Raw genomic sequence first — 24,476 nt, forward strand, 5'->3', positions numbered from 1 at the left:
CCAACCTCTCTCTCTCTCTCAGGCAGATCTATCCCCAACATCGTTCCAGGCTCAAGGTGCATTTTGCAATTTAGCTTTACCAGAATAATAGTTGAAAAGTTACTGGACAAGTGCTTTGCCAGTTAATAAAACCGGTATTTTATTCCCACTGTTCTTCCCATCAGTTAAAACCGGGAGAGGAGGAACTTTTCCTCCCCAGTCAACATTCGTCACTGGATTAGCCACATGTGGCTTTTAAAATTAAGCTGTAATTAAAGCCCCTCAATCACACTAGCCACGTTTCAGGTCTTTAATAGCCAGTGGCTACCACACTGCGAAGCACAGATACGGATTCTTTCTTCCATTACAGAAAGTCCCATTGGCCGGACGGCCCAAGCGGACTTCCATACACTACCTTACAGAGCGCTTTCACTAGTGTTAGCTGATTTGACCAGAACGACTCTACGAGGCAGAAAGTGGGCATTACTGTTTTGCGAATGTTTTCCAGTTGTTCTCAGAGGACCAAATATACCCAGAGTTAAATGACTTGCTCAAGGTCACACAGAAAATTAGGAACTAAGACCTAGGTCTGAGTTCCACGTTGCTTCCCTTCACATCTGTGCAACCATTACAATGACTGTTTTCACGTACGTTTACCTAGATTCAATTTGTGAGGCTTTACATAAAAGGACAGAGAACTGATTGGAGTTTCAGGGATTTCCTAATTTGTGTTCTTCAGTGGCTGGTCTATGAATTACGTTCCAGAAGGATGCCACCCATGTGTTCTCTCATACAGACCAAGAAGAGATCTGGGAGTGAGGATAAATTCTAAAAGAGGGAGAGAGAAATAACTTCCATGATACTAGAGATCTGCGCAAGCATATTTTCTTCACATGCTGCCTCGAGGCCACTGAATCCCTACAACTACATTAAGAATTTTTCCTGCAGACTTCATGGCCTCTCACATTATAGCCATTGGCCGATTAAGAATATAAATCTGGTACTGTTCACCTAGACTGAGAATTTCCCATAGACTAATTTAAAATTTCTTTTATCTTCCACATCTGATCTTACTATTGAGTTAACTAGGAAGAGTATAGATATTCTTAGAATATGGATGTTAAGACAAAGCATTCAGAATACTGCTTTTCCTTTAGAACGAGCCTGAGGCTGCTGACCTAGTACCATCTGCAGAGCACTCAGGGGAATTTTGATTCAGAACTTAATCAATACACACATATTTAAACAGTTGTAGTAACCTGCTTCTTTTGTATTTAGGTGTTTTCATTCATGGATTGTTTCTGGATGGAGCTTCCTGGAGTAGAAAGACCAAGAAACTTGCAGAATCACATCCCAAAGTTCTTTATGACACAGTGCCTGTGGTTAGTATTTGATATACTACTATGGGGGTGGGGAACACTATTTTATACACACACCCCCCCCCCCCATACAGACATTCTCATCATGGTAATTATGTTTTATTAAGTTCCTGCCAGCACTGAGTTAGTGAATGCTGAACCACCGCTCCTAGGAGAAGCACAAGGTTAAGTTTCTACGTTCCTCTGGTCACATTTTTGTTCACCAATCAAGACATACCTCGTTTTGTGTTTGTTTAAAGATGCCATATTTAATATATACTTTTGATTCATTGACATTGAACTCAGAGAAAACAGCACTGTAGCTTATGCCTGGATGAACCTCATAGTATTTTCTCCCTGAGAACTATTCCAGTCTTCTTGCACTCAGGAACACTAGGGAGCCCCTGAGCACTACATTTGGGGCCATTTTAAACAGGGAAATCACTAACAACAACAACAAAATGCAAAAAACTCCTTATTAAATAACCTATCAAAATGAAACTTGTTTCCATTTACCAGAGGTGAAATAGAAAAACGGAATGTCACCAGGTTCAACCTCAGCTGGAAAAGTACTTGTTTGGTGACTCACATTTTTTGAGGCTCTGAGCATGCTTGTAAATGATCGTACAACAGAGTACTGGTTCTAGGATGATGCATAAATGTTAGTGATAAGCAGATTTGCAAATACAGAATCCAGAAAGAATGAGGACTGACTATATACATGCATCCACATATGCATATATATTTCTTGCATATACTCTGACCTAAAAATGATACTTAAAGACTAAAAGATAACTATATGAAAGCCAACCCCATAAAAACGTGTTTGCTTGGAACCAATCTTCGGCATGGGCCAACTAAGTTATGGAAGGTATTGTTTCCTTCTGTTACTGAGTCATGAGAAAACAACTGGACAAATTTTCATACACTTGGAAAGGCCTGTCTGGGATGGTGCGATAAAATACAGGCTGTGCATTTACATGTATTATTTGTGGGACACTGGGAGCGGCTCAGACAGGCAAAAACCCTAACGGGGACGGGGGGGGGGGGGGACCAGCTATTCCAGAACCCTGACCTATGTGCTAAGACACTATGTGTGGACAGAGAGTTTTCAACAGGCGACCCAAGTTCAAAGTCACAGGGCAAAGTTTCAGGAGTTGACTGGGATAGACCTGGAAGCTCTTTTAAGGTCGTTCGCGATGAATACAAAGGTATTTCTAAGTGGATGATTCTCATACATAAGTCACTTAGTGAGAAAAATTCTCATTAAGAGAATGTGTTCTTGGCCAAGATTATATACACTCATTAAGTGTTGTTGAGTCCTCATATTTAGCTACATCCAAAAACAGCTTTATGGATTCCGCAATAATGTGGGAGAAGCGTACACTAACATCACTATTAACTCCTTCATATAATTTACCTAGACCTGAGAAACCAGAACAGTGGGCTGTCAAGCCAACATCCGCTCAAGGATTCCACTTTATAGGGGAAAAAGGAATTGAATTAGATTTTAAAACGAAACACTATTTCCTCATTATTACCGTAGTTTGTTCTTTATGCTTATTTTCAGAGACCAACCTGCCCCACATTCTTTTGAGGTTGGTTAGGTTGGTTAGGTTGGTTAGGCTTAGCAGTGCTTAATATTTTAGGAACTTGGCTAATGACTTCCTAAAAATAAAGTGGGTATATTATAGGAATAAAGGAACGCAACTAGGTTTGAAATAGCACGATGTGTGTACTAGCCCCTTTAAAATGGTTACCTAAAATGGGGAGGTGATCTAAGCTCTAGAATCACTGACAAAATCCTTTCAGATTTTTTTGATTGGCCTGTATTAAATTAATATGGTGACATGATTATCAGTGGTGGTGGTTCCTTTTGAAAGTATGTACGATTTTGTGGTTGTTGATGTAAACAGTCAAAAGTCCTCCCCAGGTAAGTACAGTGAGTAGGTAAAGAAACAGATCACATGTTTCTTGACAGGTGAAAATAATTATTTTTTTCTCATTTAGTTGGCTCTGAACATAGTTCTGAGAACACGAAAAAAAGTTTTGAGCAAAATGCCTAGGAATAAACTTACCCAAGGAAGTGAAAGACCTACGCTGATGAAAAATTGAAAACAACACAAATGCAAAGACATCCCATGCTCATGGGCTGGAAGAATTATAGTTAAAATGTCCACACTACCCATAGCAATCTCCAGATTTTATGCAATCCCTATCGGAATACCAACAGCATTGTTCACAAAATCAGAATTCCAAAATGTGTATGGAAAAATGAAACACCCGAATAGCCAAAGCAATCTTGAGAAAAGAGAAGCTGAAGACCTCACAATTTCCGACTGAAACTCACCCAATCAAAACAGGACGGTACTGGCACCAAAAAAAAGATCAATGCAGAAATAACCCCACACTTATATGACTATTCGTCTACAACAAAGGAGGCAAGCACACACAATGGGGAAAAGACAGTCTCTTCGACAAAGGGTGCTGGGAAAACTGGACAGCTACATGCGAAAGAATGAAACTGGACCATTTTTTAATACCATACACAAAAATAAATTCAAAATGAATGAAAGACCAAAATATGGGACCTGAAACCATAAAATGCCTAGAAGAAAACACAGGCAGTAATCTCCTCAGCACTGGCTTTAGCAACATTTTTCTAGAAAGGTCACCTAAGGCAGGGGAAACAAAAATAAGCTATTAGGACTCCATTAAAATAAAAAGCTTTTGTATAGTGAAGGAAATCATTAACAAAAGAAAAAGGCAACCCCCTGAATGGGGGAAGACATTTGCAAACGATTCTATCCAATAAGGGGTTAATATCCAAAGTACATAAAGAACATACAATTCAAGAGCAAAAAACAAAAAATGGACCTGAATAGACAGTTTTCCAAAGACCACCTATACATGGGAAACAGAAAGATGAAAAGATGCTCTTCACCACTCATCACCGGGGAACTGCAAATGAAAAAACCACAATGAGCTATCACCTGACACCTGTCAGCGCTGCTAGCATCAAAAAGAAAAGTGGAGAAAAAGGAACCCTGGTGCACTGCTGGTGGAAATGCAAACTGGGGCACCCACTGTGGAAAACAGTATGGAGGTTCCTCAAAAAGTTAGAAATACCATATGATCCAGTAATTCCATTACTGGGTATTTACTCAAAGATAAACGAAAACAGAACAGTCAAGATATGGAAGCATACCAAGAGGCTATCAGAAGCTGAGTGGGTAAAGATGTGACTATATATAAAATATTACATGTAGATGTGTATCAATGTATATACATAGTATTATACAGTATTTTCAGCCATAAAAAAGAATGAGATCTTACCATTTACAACATGGATGGACCTAGAGGATATAATGGTAAGTGAAATACGTCAGAGAAAGACAAATACCACATGGTTTCACTCATATGGAATCTTCAATGAACAAGGAAAGAGACAAACAAAACCCCCGACTCTTAAATACAGAGAGCAAACTGGTGGTGGTTGGAGGGGAAGCAGGAGGTCAAGGGGAAGGTGAATGAAATAAGATGTACGAACTTCTATTATACAATAAATGAGTGCAGAGTTGGAAAGTACAACACAGGGAACACAGTGAGTAAGACTCTAAGAACTATTTGGTGACATCTGGGGACTGTACTTACTTGATGAGCACTGAGGGAGGGACAGAATTGTGTTGTACACCTGAAACTAATACAGTAACAGCAGTTAATTATACTTTAATTTTAAAAAACGATTACAAATTCAATGTTTTGAACAATGGCAGTACTGCTAACAAAAATAAGATCGGTTTGGGCCACGGAAATTTGCAGACATAGAACTAAAACACCCTATTAGGTTCAAATGTAAATACCATACCCTTGACTCAAAAACACTTTCACCCACTTTCTTCCAGATGTGGCTAAAGCCCTGTAAAAGGGTAGATATACCAGAACGACCAAGTTATGTTGCTCCACTGTACAAGACAAGTGAGCGGAGAGGAACCTTATCCACCACTGGGCATTCTACGAATTTTGTTATTGCCATGACTCTTCCCTCCGACCGACCCGTGGAGCACTGGATTGGACGGGGTGTGGCACTATTATGTCAGCTTAATTCGTAACTCGGAGACACCTGTTTCTAATTCTTGTTAGATGGTTAAGAAGAAAATATAAACAGTTTGGTTTACGTAGATTTCACTTAAGGCTGTACTTAATTATAAATTTATGTGCAAATGCAGCCTATATTTTTAAAAGGCCTCCTACTTCAGTGTAAGGAATGTTCTGAAATAAAGACTAAAGAAAACACACTGGTGTATTTGCTCTTTTTGAATAACTTTATTTTGGGAGAGTTCCATAAGCATTAGGAACATACATAAAATGACACACCACTGCTGACAATGAAAAAAAACAGCATTGGATCATTTCCAGCTTTATAAATTTTTAAAAAATGATTCAGTTACAGCAACAAAAAAAGTTTAGATATTTTAGCAAGTATCACCTTGCAGGACCATAATCATATTTAAGCCACTGACGTAGTTAATGGAAAAAATTCACACTGCATCTAGTTACTATAGTATTTCTACGCATAATCACAGCTGATTGAATGCAATGTGATATACACCAAAATTCATATGGATGTCACACAGTGACAGCATCGTACAAGTAACATGAATGACCTCCAACAAACACACGTTAAATCAGACTGGTCGAGCTAAATGGAATGTTGGAGCCAAACAGAAATGTTGTGGAATTCAGATTGTCTAGTAAGACTTGAAACTATACACTAGAACGAGGTGGAAACTAAATACTGGTGGAGCCCGAACAAAATACTAGCAGCAACTGTTACAGCCCTCTTAATAGGTTAAAAAAAATCTAGCAAATGAAGAGAATACCATTTTTTAGAGAATATAAAACTTTATACACTTCAGCAGAACTCGCGTGCTTTAAACCAGGCCTGTAAGACTGGGAATATATTCCCACGGTCGCTTTTCATAAAAGTTTTAAAATGAAGCAGACTTAATGCTGGAATGCAGAATCCTCCTTGGGTATAAAAATGCAAAAAGGAACTAGAAATATATCTTGGTTCAGAAAGCAAGATATTTTAATCACTTGAAGTTGGCAGTACTAAATCAAATATCAGCACCTTGTAGCGGGGTTGCTTGAAGGGCCAAGCAGTGAGAGATGAGGGCTGTGCTAATTCAGTGCCCGACGCTGAAAATATTCTAGGTAAAAAACTCCTACTTATTACAGGAGGCCACGGAGAAAGCCAGGAATAATTTTTCAAATTCAGGCATAAATTCAGAAAAGCACACCTAAGCTTCCTTGCTTACAGCACGAAGGAGAAACACCGGCAAGACTGTTACTACCGCGACACATGTGCAGCTCCAAGCTCTCTTTTTGTAGCTTCACGAAGAGGAAAGGAGCTGAGGAGAGAAGGAAGGCTAAATGCAAACACTTTAAATGGAATGGAAGGAGTTTGGCTCTTAAATATTTGAACAGTAAGATTTTTAAACCAGCTGCATTGGTAGCCAAGCGATTAAAACAAAGCTGCCCGCACACAGTTCAAATACAGTTTACGGGGCATAAATGAAGACCGTGCGGCACACGATGTAAACAGAAAGCTACATGCAGTATGACTAGTGCTACAAATTATCAGGTCAAAATTCAGGATAAACATGGCTTGCACTTCTCACGAATCGCTCAATTACGCTCGAACAGGGCACCTCTAAGTGAGACGGGTCCCTAGCAGGCACCGACAGCGCATCTTGGCACAGAACGATCAAGTGACTTCAGCTGTGTTACTTAAGTGTATCTTCCAAGTCGCGTGGTATCACGACAGCCGTGGCATCAGCGGAGATGATCGTCAGAGCCACTCCCATCGACATGCAGAGATTATGGACGTGGTGAACTTGGGTTTTCTGCCTTACCCTCCTGCCAATCGCAGCATGTGCTCTAGGTTCCAAAACCAAACTGGTAAAGCAATGCATACATTTAGAACTTAAACTTCCCCAGTAACCGGTTAGTACTGTTAAAATAGGAAAGCTGAATATTTCGACCACGTTTGGGTTCTTCTTTTTTTCTGATATTTCCTAGAGGGTTACACTTTTAACGAAAAAAAAAAAAAAAATTTACCACATGCTCCAACTCCCTACCCCCACCAAAAATCCCAAAACAAAAACAAAACTGAAGTTTGAAAGAAAAAACACCCAAACACGAAGTATAATATTAATACAAAGAACCATTATGAATCTTTCATTAAACTGAAGCTCACACAAACATACAATCACAAAGTTCAGTAGTTTAGGCTGCAAGTTTAAACACTATGGCAATATATACAAAAATAGTAACTCTAGATTCAAGAATAAGGGCTTTTCCCAATGCTAAATTCATACTCTAACACAGCCTGAGCTCTCCTCTAGTTCCTACAGCCTACTTTACGCAGTTTCAAAATTGTATCAAGTTGATCCCCATTACCTTATGTATATATGTAACTGAATTAAACGACACTACAATTCATTTTTAGCACAAAGAAAAGTCTGCCCGAAGTCCATTTAAAATATTTTTAAAGTTTAAGTGATTTTTGGTTCAATTTCTATTTCTGCATAGCCACAGAAGTTTCAACTACCAAAGAGACTACTTTAGTGTTTTATATGATTATTTTTTTAAAAGTCTTAATCAAACCTATGCCAACATTGGTTCATGGAGTCCCATTTTCTCCTCTCTTTATCACAAGCTTTGTATTTTTAAAAGACCCCTTCACACAGGGAAAAGCAGTACTGAGCACCAGTCTTTTGTGGTTAGGCTCAAATCTATGGAACTTGGAAGTAGTGCAAGCCACTGACTTTTCTTTGAGCAATGTGCATACAGTACTAGGGACAGATGCAAAGCTGCACGGTAACATTCTCGTAATCCACAGTGATTACTGGGAATGGTTAAAACTGGAGGTCAAACACAATTTTGTCTTCATAGAGGGCGATCACCAGCATAATGGCAAATCCAAACAGCAATCCTAAATTCTGAAGAATGAATTGCCCCACGGGACAAAAGCCGTGTTCCTCATTGTCACCATCACCATGCAACATTTCTGGAAGCTGCAAAAACAAAACCCAGATACTTTGCTTAACTTTTTTACATTCTTCTATAATGAATAAAGCGTAACTACAAATTATTCTATTAAACATAATGCTAACCATAATACATCATCTAAACGTTGACGAAGTTCAAGCTCTGGCTATGAAATAAGTACTAAATCTGTTCCCTCCTAAACGCTGAACAAATGCAAATATATGCGTTAGCCGTTTTCTAAAGTTACCATCCACTGACCCTGCCATTTGCTTTATGCTAAAGTATAGGACCATTTATTATTGCCAATGAACTCTCCAGGAAAGATCACCACATTTACTGACTTAAAATCACTGAAAATGTAAGATTCTTCGGGGGGGATACCTAATTCAAGATTTTCCACTTCTTTACTCTTTCCGTTTTAAACTCTCATATTCAGCTGCATGTGAGAGTAAGGACAGACATTTACAGACAATCCCTAACTCGTTATCTCTCTGCCCGTAAGCCCTTATTTTCCTTGCAATAGAGAAAATACATCTCTCGAAGCTATTCAGCAGGACTACGGCCAAGTGGAGCCCGTGGCCTTCCCAGGGTTCTGTTTCTCCCAATCGTGATACAATTTCAAAAACCTGAATGTTTTCAGTACCTTTAAAGGCACACAGTTCATTGAAGTTTACAGTTCGATTTCTAAAGCATAAGCATATACTATTACATTTAAGAATAACGCAAAGTTCAAAGTATAAAACCAAAGTCTTTATTTACGTAAATAAGATTTGTTAAAGAAATGCATGTCCATTATCACAAGCATCAAGTCTTTCCATCCGCATCTAATCAAAATTGTGAAAGAAACGCTACTTCACGTTTCATTTTCTTGTTCTCTGTGTTTTTTCAAGTGTGCAATGACACCATCAGAAAGATGACACAGATATGCTACTCTTTTAGACACTAAGCTTTCCTCCAAACAGTATCTTGGTGCTTTTCGTGGCTCAGAGGTGGACGGTGTAGTATTAAGAACATAATGGCTGCCTAGGAAAAAACACTACTGCTCATTATTAAATAATGAGTACAGTTAATCCAACCTCCATATTCTGACATTGCTACAGTAGATTTAACAATTCCCTGAGGGTCCTATTTAAGAACTACTTCACGCTGGTCATCAATTTTGTTCAGAAGTCTATGGCCATAGCAAATAACGGCTAATGGAGGCTACTGTTCTTTTTGAGCAGAGTTAAGTACTTGTGACAGAAACCACTGCAAAGAGCAGAGCCGACTGACTGCGGTAGAGACTACATGGGCTACAAAGCCTACATGTGTTCTCTGTGTCCCATTACAGAAAGTCTGCCAACCTCTGGGTTCATGGATCAGAACTAAACCCGGCAACTTCCCACCTGTGGTTCTATTAGTACGAAGACTGGTTTATCTTCTCTCCTTTTCTCAAGTTTTCCTTATGACGAAAACCGTTAAATCTGGCTTTCCTTACCACTGAAGCATAAATCACACAGGATGTTTCACAGAAGTTTCCCCTCCGGATACGTGCACACGCCCGCCACAAGAGGCACCACGCCTCCCCCCACTCCGGTCCGCCCCGCACGCCCACGCCCGTGTCTGCCGATCGTAACCACAGCGGAGCCGGCTGTACCCGACGGTCCGGCCTATCTGTGAAAACGCAAGAGCGCTTCCACGCTGGGGGGTGAGCAGCTGCGGTGCAAAGCCCCTAAAACCGGTGGATACTTCCAACGGCACGTCCTGAAGAGACCTCGAACCACAACGTCTGGTGCTGTTGCTATCGCATGACTGACTGTAAATGAATGAGCACCTCCTCTCTATAGTCAAAGCAGTCTTTCTAAAATGATCAAAGTACAGATCAAAACACAAGTGCAAAGGAGAAAAAGGAAAGTGAAGTAGGGATAGAAGATGTAAAATGTTGGGGCAGACGCTGGGAAGCCTCATAAGGAGGGAGGGAGGGAGGGAGTCAGTAGAGCTTCTGCAGGCAAAACAGTCCACATTTAGTGACCAGCAGGAGCCAGGCCCCTGAGGCAGTGTGTGCCCCCTGGGGGAAAGGGGAAGAAGATGAGGAAAAGACACACATTAGGAAGGGATAGAGGGAGGGAGAGGAGATTCACAAGGAGCCACTGAAGAGTCTGAAGCACCCAAGTGACAGGACTGTCGACTCACAACCCGTCATGGGCGGGGCAACAGCAGAAGTGGGGAGAGAAGGTTAAACAGAAGAAGATGGTGGCGGCCCAGGTGGTTGGGAGGAGGAGCCCTGCCCCAGGGCCTGGGATTCGCCAGAGGTGGCGGGGGTGTGGGGAACAGGGAGAACCGAGACAAAGAAGAATCTCGTGAGCAGCTGAAGAACGGAATCATCATCTGCAAGCCAGAGCCTCCGACAGGCGGCGTGGTCCGGCGAGGTGCGGCTGGCCATCCAAGAACCAGGCTCTGAACAATTCCTTTCCGACGCTCAGGGAAGCTGGTGGATAGACTGACCTGGAGTTCAGGGAAAGGTCTGGGCTAAAGATGTAAATGTAGGAATTACCAGCCATTAAATACTCAAAGTCATGAGACTAAATGAGATTACCTAGAGGGCTTTCGCCAACATTTATAGGTCAAGGAGAAGAGAACCAGAAAACAGACTGAGAAAGAAAGGCCAGAAAGGTGGTTAAGCCAGGAAACGGTGGTGGCATAGGGGCCAACTGACAAGAAAGCATTTCAAAGAGACTGAGGCCCTGACAAATGCGGCCATGAGGACAAGTGAATGAAGACGGACGGGGTACGTGACCATGGACTCAAGAAGGCTGTGGTCAGCAGTAGATGTGGCCAAAGCAATCTGGGACAGCAGTCGGGGAGATACCAGATGAGGCCAGACTCAAGAAAGAAGAGAATTAGAAAATAAGAAAGGGTAATTTGCAATACAAGAAGGAAAATGGTGGTTGAGAACTAAAATGGAAACCAGAGTTAAGAAACTCCCTCTCCCCTACCTTTGTAAGTGAGAAGTACAGGAGGTTTATACATGATCCAGCAGAGAGGGAAAAATGAACCACCACCGAGAGAAAGGGGAGAATTTCGGGGACTTAGTGAAAGGGGACAAGTGCCAGCGCGTGGCTTTAAGGAGCTGGCCTGAGCGAGAAACGGATTTCTTCACTGTTAGAGGAAAGAGGGGGATGGACAGAGAGATACAGGAGAGGAGCAGAAACAGTGATGGCAACCCGTGGAAGGCTGTCTCGATGGCTTCAGTATTACCCATGAAACAGGAAGTAAGGTCATCAGCTGAGCATGGCGACAGGAAATGAGGTGTTAAGAGTCCAAGAAAAAAACAAGGAAATGGCAAACTCTAGGCACAGAATGTAAATAGTTTTTATTTTTTGTTGATGTTTTCTAAACTGGAATAAACAGGCAATAATCCTGTGATTAAAAAATTTAGGTTACAAAGTTTTGAAATGACACTATCTAACAAATGTTACCAGAAGGAAAGCGAACATAATACCTAAGTTAAAAACAAAAAGTAAGACAAACCCTAAGAGACTCTTAATCTCACAAACTGAGAGTTGCTGGGGGGTAAGAGGGTAGGGAGAGGGTGGTGGGGTTATGGATATTGGGGAGCACATGTGCTATGGTGAGTGCTGTGAAGTGTGTAAGCCTGATGATTCACAGACCTGTACCCCCGGGGCAAATAATACATTTTATATTAATAAAAATAATTTTAAAAAATCAAAACAAAATAAAAACAAAAAGTAATCAAATTACTAGTTCTGCAAATACACTGCCCAACATATTTAAGACAACTAAGGTAAAATTAAAATAAAACTAGTTGTTAGTGTTTAGATTTGTTAACTTTAAAGTTAGAAATAGGGGAAATTGCATAAATCCCTAGGAATATACACCATTTTCTGCAGAAGACTGGCTTACATAAGAGATATAGTATTTCCTGTTTGCTATAAAACAAGCACAAAGAATGACTTTATTAACAACCACAAAATATTTATACCCTAATATTACAAAATCTTCATAGTATAATAATTATCTCTAAATACTGGATTACTTTGAATAGTAAATATCCTTTGGTCCAAAATTCTCAGCATCTCAACTTGATTTCCAAAGAAATCCTCCCACTTAATTGTCTTTCTCTAGTAGGCTATTTAGGATATCATGTTTTTAAATGGGGTACGTATTTTTTAAAATAGTCTTTCAAATATATCCGAAGATTTCTTCCATTTTTGGAAGGTGCATTCTATTTACAGTTTGGTATTAACAACACAAATATAAAATATCTTACCATATCCACCAAGGCTACGTAGAGGAACATGCCTGCAGTGACTGCGAAGATCCAAAGTGTGATGTTATTGGCGTACTGACCGACGGCTGTGCCTATGAGCATGCCTATGTAAGCCATCATGGCAGAGAGGAGGTTGTAGACGATTGCCTGCTTTACGGTCATGCCCGCTTTCAGAAGAACCGCAAAATCACCTACAGTAAAGACACAATGTGAGAGTTTTATAACCACAGGATTTCATGCACAAATTTAGGGGGAAAAAATAGAAAACAAAATTAAGAACTGATACTAAAAGATACGCCTTTAATAACTGATGTTTTATTATAAAAATTTATTTATTAAATTAAACCTAATACACGCAAAATTTGAGTGAAACTCTCAGGCACGATGCTCAAAGACAGTCTGAAAGGTATATACGATTCCATGTTAGACAAAACTGTCGTGATGAAGAATGCCAAGGTGGCCTGAAGCAGGCTGGGAACAGGGTGTGACCACAACGGGACTGCGTGAAGGGACTGTTGGGATGATGGAATTGTTCTGCATCCTGCTGGCCGTGGTGACTGGTACAGAAAGCTACATACATGTTAAAACTCAAAGAACTATACATCAAAAAGGCCAATTTTCTGTAGAATGTGAAAAGTAAAATATTTTTTTTTAAAAATCAGAAACATAACAGAAAAAAAGAACTTGGTCACTGCTTTTGCTATGAGCAACAATTAAAGCTCTGTCCTCTGATCTCTGCCATATCTCCAAAGGGAAACGGCCTAAGAAAAACAGAGGTAACAGACTCTTTGAGTATACTGTACACTGTTTACATTTATGTTTTATTTTTTCCAGAGAAAAAAATTAAAACTTAATTCTAAACATGTAAAATTAGAGACTTGTCACTCATATGTCTATAGCTGGACCACTAGGGAAAAAAGGATTAAGGGGCACCTGGGTGGCTCATTTGGTTAAGCGTCTGCCTTCAGCTCAGGTCATGATCTCAGGGTCCTGGGATCGAGTCCCACATGGGGCTCCCTGCTCAGCGGGGAGCCTGCTCCCTCTGCCCCTCCTCCCACTTTGTTCCCTCAATCTCTCTCTCAAATAAATAAAAATCTTTAAAAAAATTTTTTTAAATGGGTTAAATACTGCTCAGAAACTTTACTAGAAAAATAAATACTGCCAGAAATAATAGTCTTAAAGCTAAGAGTCAAGATCAGTTTCAACTAATTATAACAAACGTTTTAGTTATTAAATGTACAAACAACCAATCCATCACTGAACACTTAGCAGTGCAAGGTATTATGTAGAATACGGCGGCATTTCTCTCCCTTAAGAAGCCATCTTCGGGGCACCCGGCTGGCCCAGCTGGGAGAGCACATGACCCTTGATCTAGTTTGAGCCCCATGCTGGGCGCAAAGGTCACTTACACTTACATACATAAACAAACCTTAAAAAAAAGGGATCTTAATCTTTTATGACTAACAGTACATGATATTTTCTTTTTTAATTCTTATGGTTACAAGGTTCTAATTTCTAACAGGAAGATGTTAACAGAAAAATTAGTGCTATGCTAGGAGATTATCTATCAATGGCTTCTAGTTTGCCATTCTCCAGTTTCCATCTAATACGACTCTCTTTACATCTTTTCCTAAAAGTCTTTGGTCTTTCGGAATATTTCTCAAATACTGCTTCACAGACCTTACACCTTGTCTTTTCATTCCTTTAATAAAGGTCTCTTTTGTGTAGAGTTTTTAATCTTTATGAAGTCCAATTTTATTACTTTTTTCCTTAATGGATCATGCTTTTGGTGCTGTGTCTAAGAATAACTTGCCCAATCCAGGGACACAAAGACTTTCTCTTACGTCTTCTTCTGTACGTCTTACAGAGGTAACCCCCACTTTGCCAAAGCTCTTATTACAGCCGCTTCACTTCTTGTTAAAGACCTACATTAGTACCTGTTTTCCCTAACAACAAAAAAATCTGAAGAGGATTTTCACTTTTACAAAAAAAGGCAGAATAGGGGCGCCTGGGTGGCTCAGTGGGTTAAAGCCTCTGCCTTCGGCTCAGATCATGATCTCAGGGTCCTGGGATCGAGCCCCACATCGGGCTCTCTGCTCAGCAGGGAGCCTGCTTCCTCCTATCTCTCTGCCTGCCTCTCTGCCTACTTGTGATCTCTGTCTGTCAAATAAATAAATAAAATCTTTAAAAAAAAAAAAAAAAAAGCAAAAAAAGGCAGAATGGGAAACTCGCCTTTGTTTTGCAGTGAGCCCCTGCGGCACGTACCCCGAGCAGGCAGACTGGCGGCACCCGGCTCCTCCCCGGGGAAACAGACTCAGCATCTCAGCATCAAGCGTCCATAGCTCTGAACGAGGTGACCATCTGTGCTTTATCCCTAGTTCGTGCATCCATCAGCAAGATATATCCTAAGGTATCGAAAAGCCTAAGAGAGGTTTCTCTCGGTCCAGGAATGCTCAAGAACTTCTCCACTAATAGTGTTTCTTAGCTTTAAGCCATTGTAGCTTACAAAAGGTTTCAATAGGAACTCTACTTCTGGATAGCAGGGAAAACCTGTATTTTAAAATTTTTATTAATGGGGCACCTGGGTAGCTCAGTTGGTTAAAGTGATAAGACTCTTGATTTAGGCTGGGGTCATGATCTCAGGGTCATGAGATCAGGTGCACAGAGCCTAGAGCCTACTTGGGATTCTCTTTCTTCCTCTGCCCCTCTCCTCGCCCCTGCACACGCACACACCTTCTCTCTATTGAAGGAAAATTTTGTTTATTTAAATCAATTACCTATTTTTAGATAATCTGTGCCTACTGTGAGGGGTTTTTGGTTTTTTGGGCTTTATTCCCCCCACTACATTTCCAAATACTGCAGCAACATTTGCTGGAAAAACTATCGTTTCGGCATGGAACTTCCTTTGCACCTTGTTGAAATTAAGTTGCCATATATGTGAGAACTCTACTTTGTTCCACTGATTTATGTGTCTATTTTTTCACCAATATAAATTGTTTCAATTACTGTGGCTTTATAGCAAGTCTTAAAGTCAATTCTGCTGTCCTTTTCCAAAATTCTTCTGGCTCTCCAAGTTCCTTTCCCTTTCCCTGTAAAATTCTGAAAAAGCTCCAAAAAAGCCTACTGGTATTCTGATTGGGAATGCACTTAAAGTATAGGGAAAATTAGCATCTTAAAGATATTGAGTCTTCTATTCCATAATCCTGGTACACTCTCTTCATACTTATATCTCCTTTGATTTCTTTTCTGCTGATTTGTCGTTTCTAGCATACAGACTCTATATTTTGTTAAGATTTAAAGCAAAGCATTTCATGTTTTTTGGTGTTATTATACAACTACTTTTAAAAAATTTCAATTTCCAACTGTTCACTGCTAATATATAGCAGTGTAAGTGATCTCTGTAGAATGATCTTGCATAAGATGAATTATTTCATTTAAAATCTATCTCTGTCCTACTCTCATCTTAGATGACAATTTCTCAAAGGTATCTGCATATTTTTCTCCCTTTTTCTCTACCTTTCTAAGTAAGAATCTGTACAAACATTTGAAAAAGAGATCAAGGAATACAGTTGGTATTTACACCAAGCAAGCAAATCTATTCATCTTTTGATAAATCAGTATCCTTTCCTTTCTGCTGACAAAGGATATCATTAGCACAATGAACGAGGTGTACCTGTCAAAGTCGTTAATGTGATCCAGCGTTATAATTACGTTAACATCTGCTAACATCAACTATTAAGATTTTTCAAAACAAATACGTACTTTAAAATTCTTTATTTTTGCCTTAAATAATGCAAGTATACACATGTATAAATCTACATAGTGAATGTTCAATTTTCCCTGGACAATTTAGCACATTATGAAAATCTTATTTTGAAATTCTATTTACCCCTCAAATATATAAGAGGAAAGGAAAAAAAATGGATAGCACCACAGCCTTTCTGAGCTAAGTCTGAATAATATGGATAAATTCATTTATCAAAATGTTACTTCCTTTAAATCAGAACACATTACTTAATGTCAAGAAGAGAGTTCTGGATTATCCCCAATCTCATTTCCCCTTTATATGTTTTTATACAAATTTTCCTATAAATTATTCAAATGCTGACATAGTTCTTTACAGAAAGAGTGGGGAGAAAGTAAAGAAAATACAACAGAGTAATATTGTAACTTACTTAAATTTAGCTACACAAGTTTAGCAAAAACAGAAGAAAGAATAGTAATAATTCAGACAATTTCATCCATTACCACAGTCCAGGAACAAACATGCAATGAGAGACCAAGGTTTTCTATTTTCTCAGATGGTTTCAATTTCTACACCCCTCTTAGAGTGAATTCCCCTGAGCTGTGTATCATTCTAAGGCTTAAAACTACAATTTTTCCTATCACATTCCTAAACAAAAGCAAAACCCCCACTTGGTACACCATTAGAGAAATAGCAATCTGTTAGGAAAAGGAACAATAAAACTTGGAATTACTAAGGCTCAGTTTTTAATGCATTAAAATGTAATTTAAACACGTTTTACCCCTTAGGGTATGACGACTTCAGTATAAAAATCTCAGAACGGTTTTAAGAATTCATAATAAAAAAAGTTAACTAGGGCCGAAGAGGTTTTAGATCAAATCAATTATCCTGGAATGTGATGGATTACGCTGTTTTGCCAATACCTTAACCTGTTCACCAGGGAGAAGACATCTCCTCTATCCACCTGCCATGCTTCTATCTCATCTTCAAGGGAAATCATCTTTCCTTTGGAAGACGTTTCTATACTTCTCTCTCCAGATTCCCTTCCTCTCCAAGTAAGGGTGGATAATCAGAGTAGGACATTCATCCGGGCCTATTTTACCGAAGTGCCCATTACTATGCCTTAAAGGCAAAAAAAAAAAAAAAAAAAAAAAGACTGTACAATTTTTTTTTTTAAAACACTTCCTTTGGTTATGGTCAGTACACTACCTCCTACCTTGGTGGATACAAAGTCCAAAGCATCTTCTATCACCTCCAGAGCTGTGCTCTTTCTTCCCTACGAGCTTCAACAGTTAGAATATGGAGTTTATGTGGATTTAGCACTAAGAATTGGGGGGAAATGCACATTTTCTTAGGGTCTCACTTCTTTCCTGGGGGCGAAGTTCAATATACTTTAAATAAAGTTTTATTTTTACTTATTTACTTATTTAGAGAGAGCGCAAGCATGCACACAAGCTGGAGAAGGGCGAGGGAGAGGGAGAGATCGCATCCCAAGCAGGTGCTGTGCGCAACGCAGAGCTCAGTCTCAGGACCCCGTGATCGTGACCTGAGCCGGCATCTAGAGTTGGATACTTAACCGACTGAGCCACTCAGGCGCTCCTCAATAGACTTTAAATTGTTGTTTCCTCTCACAGCAATAGTACCATCTCAACTTCTGGTCTGTGGGGTAAAACAGGTAGAGATCTGGGATCAAATGTCTCACCGAGGAGCCCTGGCCCACGCAGTGTTCTATAATCCAGCTTTTACAAGAGCTCGGCTCTGGGGATCAAGGGCTTACCTAGCCATGAAGATCTGTCCTGCATGTGTTTTACGTGGGGCTATCATTCCTTGCGTGTCACTTTTTCAACAAGAAACTACAGAGAGAAAAGGAGTAAATGGTACAAAGGCAACCACCCTTAACCTCCAGCCTCTCTGCTGTCAGTGACCTTGAAGCGTACTTCAAGGTCTGATGTACTTCACCAAGGGAGCAGGAAGTGGGTAGGCAGGGAAGTTGAAGGTTTTCCCAGTATACTGCGGACGGGACGTGTGTCTAGGACTATCCAAGTCTAGTTCTAAGCAAGTTCAAAAGGAAAATGGAAGGCTAAAATTCTTAGCAGTATGTTACTCACATATAAAAACTGACAGCTCTGATTTCCATTGCTATGGAATTGCAATTGGCAGCTCACGTTCTTACTAACATAGGAAAGCAGTTAAGAAAAGGGTGTAAGATACAGAATCTGCACCCAAAGAACCTACATTTTAAGAAACAGGACATCTAAAATGGATATATACTAAGTACCCAAAGAAAGACCTACTTAAAGTGAGTGACAAAGTTTAGAAGAAAAAGTAATCCATCCGTGGGACCAGAGGGCAGTCCTGCAGCGAGAGGGGAAGAAAGACTGTTAACATGATTAACTAGGGACACAAGTAGCAGGACGAGCCAAAGCAGGAGAATGGTATAAGCAAAGAAACAGGCGGAGGCACCTACAGTGTATTTGGTGAATCTTGTTTGGGTGAAGCAGAAAACAGGCGAGAGCGAGTACAGGGAGTAAGGCTGACACGGGAGGCAGAAGTGAAGGTCGCCTGAAGCAGGACGAAGGAATCCCAGCTTCTACCTCCACACATAAGGGGAGCAGCTGGAAGATTCTGATTGTGTGAGCACGTCACAGCTGAGAAGATCTATCCGGGATAAGGTATATGAGAGGGACTGGAATAGAATGAAACTAGATACAAACTATGGAAATTGTCCAGGCAAAAGAAAATAAAGGCAATGATGGCTTCGTCAGGGTAAGGATGATGGGGCATGAACCAAGACAGAAAGACCACATGCCCAAGGCTGGTAAGTATGGAATCAGGCTTAAATCAGCACCAAGTAAGCACTAGCAGATTGTTCTGCTTTTTGTGAGCAGCTAATAATTTTCTAAGCAAATTACATATATAAATTCTATTCAAAGTAAGCAAATAAGTCTACTGCTACCACCAAAACCAGTTAAACAAAGTCAAATGACAGTGTTTCATACATGAAAAATTCCTTGCATACTCAAACGATGGAGTTTTTTTTTTCTCTCTCAATGTCATCTCCACATCCCTTGCCCATTTTCTATGTGATGAATGCATGTTCAAATCTAATGTTTTTCAACTTACAGGGGGAAAAAAAAAAACACATGAAGAGAAACTAAAAAAGTTTTAAAATCATTGGTAGGTGAGTAAGTGCCAACCAGAACAACAAAAAACTATCATTTTACACCTATCGAACTGACAAAACTTAATGAACTTAACATCAAATCCTGGCAGGGATATGGAAACACAGGAACTCTCAGGTACTGCTGGTTAGAAACTGTACTGGTACGGCCACGGTGGACGGTAATGTGGCACTTCTCAGGCATCTATATCCTGGGACCCATCAATTCTGTTCCTGGGTAGATGTCCAAAAGATGTTCCCAGAAGAGCCTATAAGCACTAAAGTGTACAGATGTTAAATGCATCATTATCTGTGATGACAGAAATTAAAGGCATGGTGTATCCAGGACTAAGTGATAAATACATAAAATGTAGGAAATGCACAAGTCTGAGTACTGGGTAAAAGCAACATAGTAAATTAACTCATGAGAACCTGGAGTTCTTAAGCATAATGATCAGAAACAGACGGTAAGGAACAGAATGGGATACAACGTGATACTGCTGATATAAGTTAAAAATACATACAAATAAAACAAGGTACATTTTTAGGCACAGATAACACATATTATATAATGAGGGAATGATCACATGTATGCCTGTAATCAGCCACTTTTATGTTTAAACTCTCCAAAATTTAGACCCATTTATCACTGAAGAAGTCCCAGATTCGACAAAATCCGGTGACACGCTAAAGGTTATACATTACCTAACTCGTGTGGCAGCTCATGACAGAAGACCGCTATAGAAGTACTGATTCCTCCCGTCAGTCCAGCACTGAAAGCTGCTCCTGAGGTGGGCGGGGGGGGGGGGGGGGGGGGGGGGAGAGAAAGTCAAGTGATGTTTACTTCTGCTTTTCCATTTTCACGAACGATGATAGGTACAGCCTCTTTTCTCTACCTAAATTAACTTCACGATACGTGCGTGACTCACATCTACCTCACTCCGCATGTTCTGAATACGTAAGTCAAGTGCAACAGGTGTATGACAACCAGAGACAGCGACTCCATGAAGGAAATACTCTCCGAGAAATTTAATCCTCCGTGAGGGTTTCCTTCTCACTCACTAAAAGCTCAGGAGTGTGACGGCTTTCAGCATTTCCGTCTCTGAGTAGAAACCTGACGCTAAATTTTAAGTCCTGTAAGTCTATGATTTCATTTGCTCTCCCATATAAATATTTAAAGATACCTAAATGGCTACTGTCTTTATCTAAACTTTTCTGGGTTTAGAGTATAAATGCCACAAAGTATTATTTGTCTGATGGTCTTGAGGACTGAATATCAGAGGTATAAATTACATTTGATTCTCCTGGTAAAATTCTTTATTCTTTAACATTGACGGCTACTGTTGATTCAAAAATATGGCCTCTCCTTTCTGGAAGAAACCACAGCCTACTTCTGAGTCAAGTCTGGAAAAGAAAATCATGAATGAATCATGTTTAATATTCTCCTAGACTGAGTAATATCAGTTGACATTATTAGCAAGGCTCTAACGTAATATTTGAATTTGGTACAATGGACTTTTAACATGTAAATTTTTCTTCACCTTCTCAAAGACAAAAACGAATTATTAAACCTAGGATTGAAATTATACATTCAGGGTCCTGTAAATGTGTTTGAAAATAAAATGTTAAATCACTATTTATATGGTGATTATGCCTTGGAAATCACCATTAAATGAGTAATTTAATAATTTAATAAATTTGAAAATAAAATGTTAAATCACCATTCATATGGTGATTATGCCTTGGAATGTTATTAAAGTAGCATATTATAGACATTCGTTTATATGTTCAAAGGAAAACCCAGTAAAATTAATCTCTATGCCCCAAATAAACTTATACTGAAAACCTTAACACAGCCTCTGGAAAAAAGAAAAAAAAAAAAAATCACATGACCAGAGGAATATATAACAGTGTATTTGTTAACCTCCAAAAGTTAATCTTATGTATTGTAATTCGTAATATTAATACTGAAACTGTGGACAAAGGAAAACGGTCTTAAAGAACAACAAATTATAACCCAAGATTAAGCCCACTTACCAATCGCTAACCCATCACTGAAGTTGTGGATGCCATCCCCCATGATCACCATCCAAGCTATATTAGCTATCCCTGTTTCTTTGAGGTCAGATCCAGAGTGACAGGGCCCATGAGAATGATGAGAATGTTTGTGGTGCCACTGATGGTTGTGTTTCCTCAGCACAGTTTTACTCTCGTCGTGGTGGTTGTGGGCAGCAGCGTTGAGATCATGCTCGTGAATGGTATGTAATCCATCACTGTGAGAATGGTCCATGATTTTCTCCTCGTCCACACAAAGATAATTTTTAGGAGGAGATTCCTGTTGACCTTCTAAATCTGTCAGCTCAGTTTCATTAAGTCGATCTTCAGAAACGACCGAGTCATCAGTTCCTATATTTATGACAGCAGAGGACATACCTTATCAACACCTAAATGAACGCTTCTTTGCTAATTTAAACTCGGGCAGAATTGCAGTGCAATATACATTTCTTAAGTGAATGTCTTTGACAAGTCCCAAGTAAACGTGTAAGAGCAAATAAACCAAAGACACGTGTGCACACACAACAAACTGGGGTTCTGAGCGTCCAAAAGATGAAGCAGGTGAAGGAAGTGAGAGCGCCGAGACCCGCGGCAGGCGGAGTGAGGAGAACGGGCAAGCGTGAAGACGCTCAACCTTGGCGAGCACATCATGAACATCGGAGGGGAGAAAGGTACTGCAGAATTTACAGGACAACACAATGGACCCACAGTTTTTCAGGGAAAGAAGGAACCTTAAAGTTTACCCACTCGAACATTCACTCAAGAAAACAAAAACAAAATTTAAGTAACTGGCACCCTCCGAAGCGCCACCTGCCGGAAAATGCTGCTCAGATCAGTACAAGAAGCGAGTTCAGAAATTCATGTAAGTGAAGACAACATCTGATAAACACTTGTTTTTTTTTCTGAGGTTGGCCTCTCCCTTAGTTTTCAAAAGCTATTTGTTATGTGACAAAGAGCCTACTACTTCTCACATTGTATTTTGGAGCGGAATACAGTTAAGAGTCTCGTCTGCCCCTTTTCTGCAGAAAATCATTCGTATACTCAAGGGAAACACAGGTTAAAAAAAAAGGTAACATTAGATTAAAAAAATTTTTTATGTTTCCTTGAAAATTGTAAGCTACCTCATCACAGCTATCAGGCAAGAGGAAAGACGAATGGATGAGCAGAGATTTTTTTATATGGAGACCACTTGCCCTCTTCCATATGAAACCAATCACATACGGTGGGCACGGAGATTTTGCATTGTCAAGATCTAAAAATAACACGAGCATACTGCTTACAAAACCTTCTTGTTTCATTCTTTTTTTTCCCTGTAAAAGTGCAATACATTCCTTGCCCTGTGATGTAGTTAGTCCCACATTTCAGTATAAATAAGGCTAAAATAAAACACTAACAGAATCACAAGATACACTCACATTTAAGAAAATACAAGTTAGAAACTAATATTATGAAAGCCACAAAAACAAGATATTTCAAACACTGGCACAGTTTAGAAGCAATATTTCAATTTTTATATTTTAAAAGCTTCTCTTTAGTCAGAACTGTTGCCTACCGGCAAGAGGCTTGAGCTGAAGCCAGTCAGCATCTGGTGTGTTATTTAACTTGTGATCTGAAAGCTTCCTTCCAATAGTTGATTCTTCTGTGTTCGGCTTCATAAACCACTTCTGTTTTCCCTGAAAAGAATCTGGTGTTAGCATCAGATCTGCAGCCACAATTAACAACAGTATTTACCTACTAACATCTACGGGGATAACTGGTACTAACATTTTATTCATAAATTATTTAGGAAAAAAAGTGAGAAAAAGTTTTTAGAAATTAATCAAGGGGTCTAACTAGATAAAATAGCCAACTAAATTTATATGTCATTTTTTCTTTTTCTCAATGACTCAACTAAAAGATGCAATTCATCTACTCCGAAGTATAGAATGGGGTACACAGAACTGTATTACACCCACCTGAGTGAAATGTGAAATATGTTTAATATCTGCCTTATTTAATAGTGTATGGGAAAAGGAAGTTCTGAAAAAACTAAAGTTTATTCCCTTGCATTTCATCGTCCTGAATGCAATCTTACATTTCCCTACATGTGACATAATGGCCAGAGTCACCCTTGCATTAAAGTCCCCAAATTTGTAGTTTACTTCTGTGAGACCTGGGCATAAGAATACTCATCTGTAAAATAAAAATGACAGATTCTTAGGATTAAACGAGGCGATGTATGAAAACGACCTATCAGTAACTGACTCTTCGCAGTTTTGCAATGAAGTTTTCTTTCTCATCTAATTTATCCTCAATTATTAATGAATCCTTTAGGTTTAGGTTTGAATTCTCCCATCTTCCAATAGTCTGCTTTCTTCTTTTATCAGTGTAACTCTGTAACTACCACTGACAACTCTTGCCACTTACATTTCTATTTCCGATCTCTAGATTTAAGGGAGCAGACAAGCCGCGGCCTTCTGGTCAACGGAGCGCAAGAAGGTGACGACGGGCTGCGTGTGGGACGGATCTGCGAGAAGCCCGGCACCTTCTGCTTTTGCTCAGGGAAGCTGGAAGCTAGCGGCGACGCTGGAGGAAACCCGGGACAGACCCTGAGCAGAGGCCCTGTGGCGGGGCACCGCACGGAGACACAGCCCACCTGGGCACCGTCTCCCCCCGGCTCTGTCCAGGTCAAACCAGGCCAGCGGAGTCTGGAAGGGGTAAAGCGAGTGACTCTAGCGGATGCCAAATGCAGCAGAAGAACTTCCCGGTGCACCTCGCCTAATTTCCTCACAGAATTAAGAGAAATAATAAATTACTATCTGTAATGGTTATAAGCCAGCAAGCTGCGGGTTTTTCTGCCTCAAGGCAGTAAGG

The 24,476-nt window shown here is 39.8% G+C and overlaps 2 protein-coding genes across 3 annotated transcripts in view; one reads left to right on the forward strand and one right to left on the reverse strand.

The window, feature by feature from the left end:
• Positions 1 to 5,623, forward strand: part of DNAH7 (dynein axonemal heavy chain 7) — a gene marked incomplete at its 5' end in the record, with an annotated part of 250,182 nt that extends 244,559 nt beyond the window's left edge. Inside the window, 2 exons of the mRNA XM_080799459.1 lie at positions 1,258 to 1,361; positions 5,243 to 5,623. Of these exons, the coding sequence (XP_080655585.1) occupies positions 1,258 to 1,361; positions 5,243 to 5,449 (311 nt within the window). The 3' untranslated portion in view covers positions 5,450 to 5,623. The remainder of the gene's footprint in view (positions 1 to 1,257; positions 1,362 to 5,242) is intronic.
• A 32-nt stretch (positions 5,624 to 5,655) lies between these two features.
• The window catches only part of SLC39A10 (solute carrier family 39 member 10), a 112,573-nt gene continuing 93,752 nt past the window's right edge, over positions 5,656 to 24,476 (reverse strand). For both annotated transcript variants that reach the window (XM_080799840.1, XM_080799841.1), the window contains 5 exons: positions 23,176 to 23,296; positions 21,606 to 21,974; positions 20,274 to 20,354; positions 12,664 to 12,854; positions 5,656 to 8,419 (listed from right to left, as the gene is read on the reverse strand). In XM_080799840.1, the coding sequence (XP_080655966.1) occupies positions 8,261 to 8,419; positions 12,664 to 12,854; positions 20,274 to 20,354; positions 21,606 to 21,974; positions 23,176 to 23,296 (921 nt within the window). In that variant the 3' untranslated portion in view covers positions 5,656 to 8,260. The remainder of the gene's footprint in view (positions 8,420 to 12,663; positions 12,855 to 20,273; positions 20,355 to 21,605; positions 21,975 to 23,175; positions 23,297 to 24,476) is intronic.

This window comes from Martes martes, assembly GCF_963455335.1.
Source record: "Martes martes genome assembly, chromosome: 3".
NCBI lineage: Eukaryota > Metazoa > Chordata > Mammalia > Carnivora > Mustelidae > Martes > Martes martes.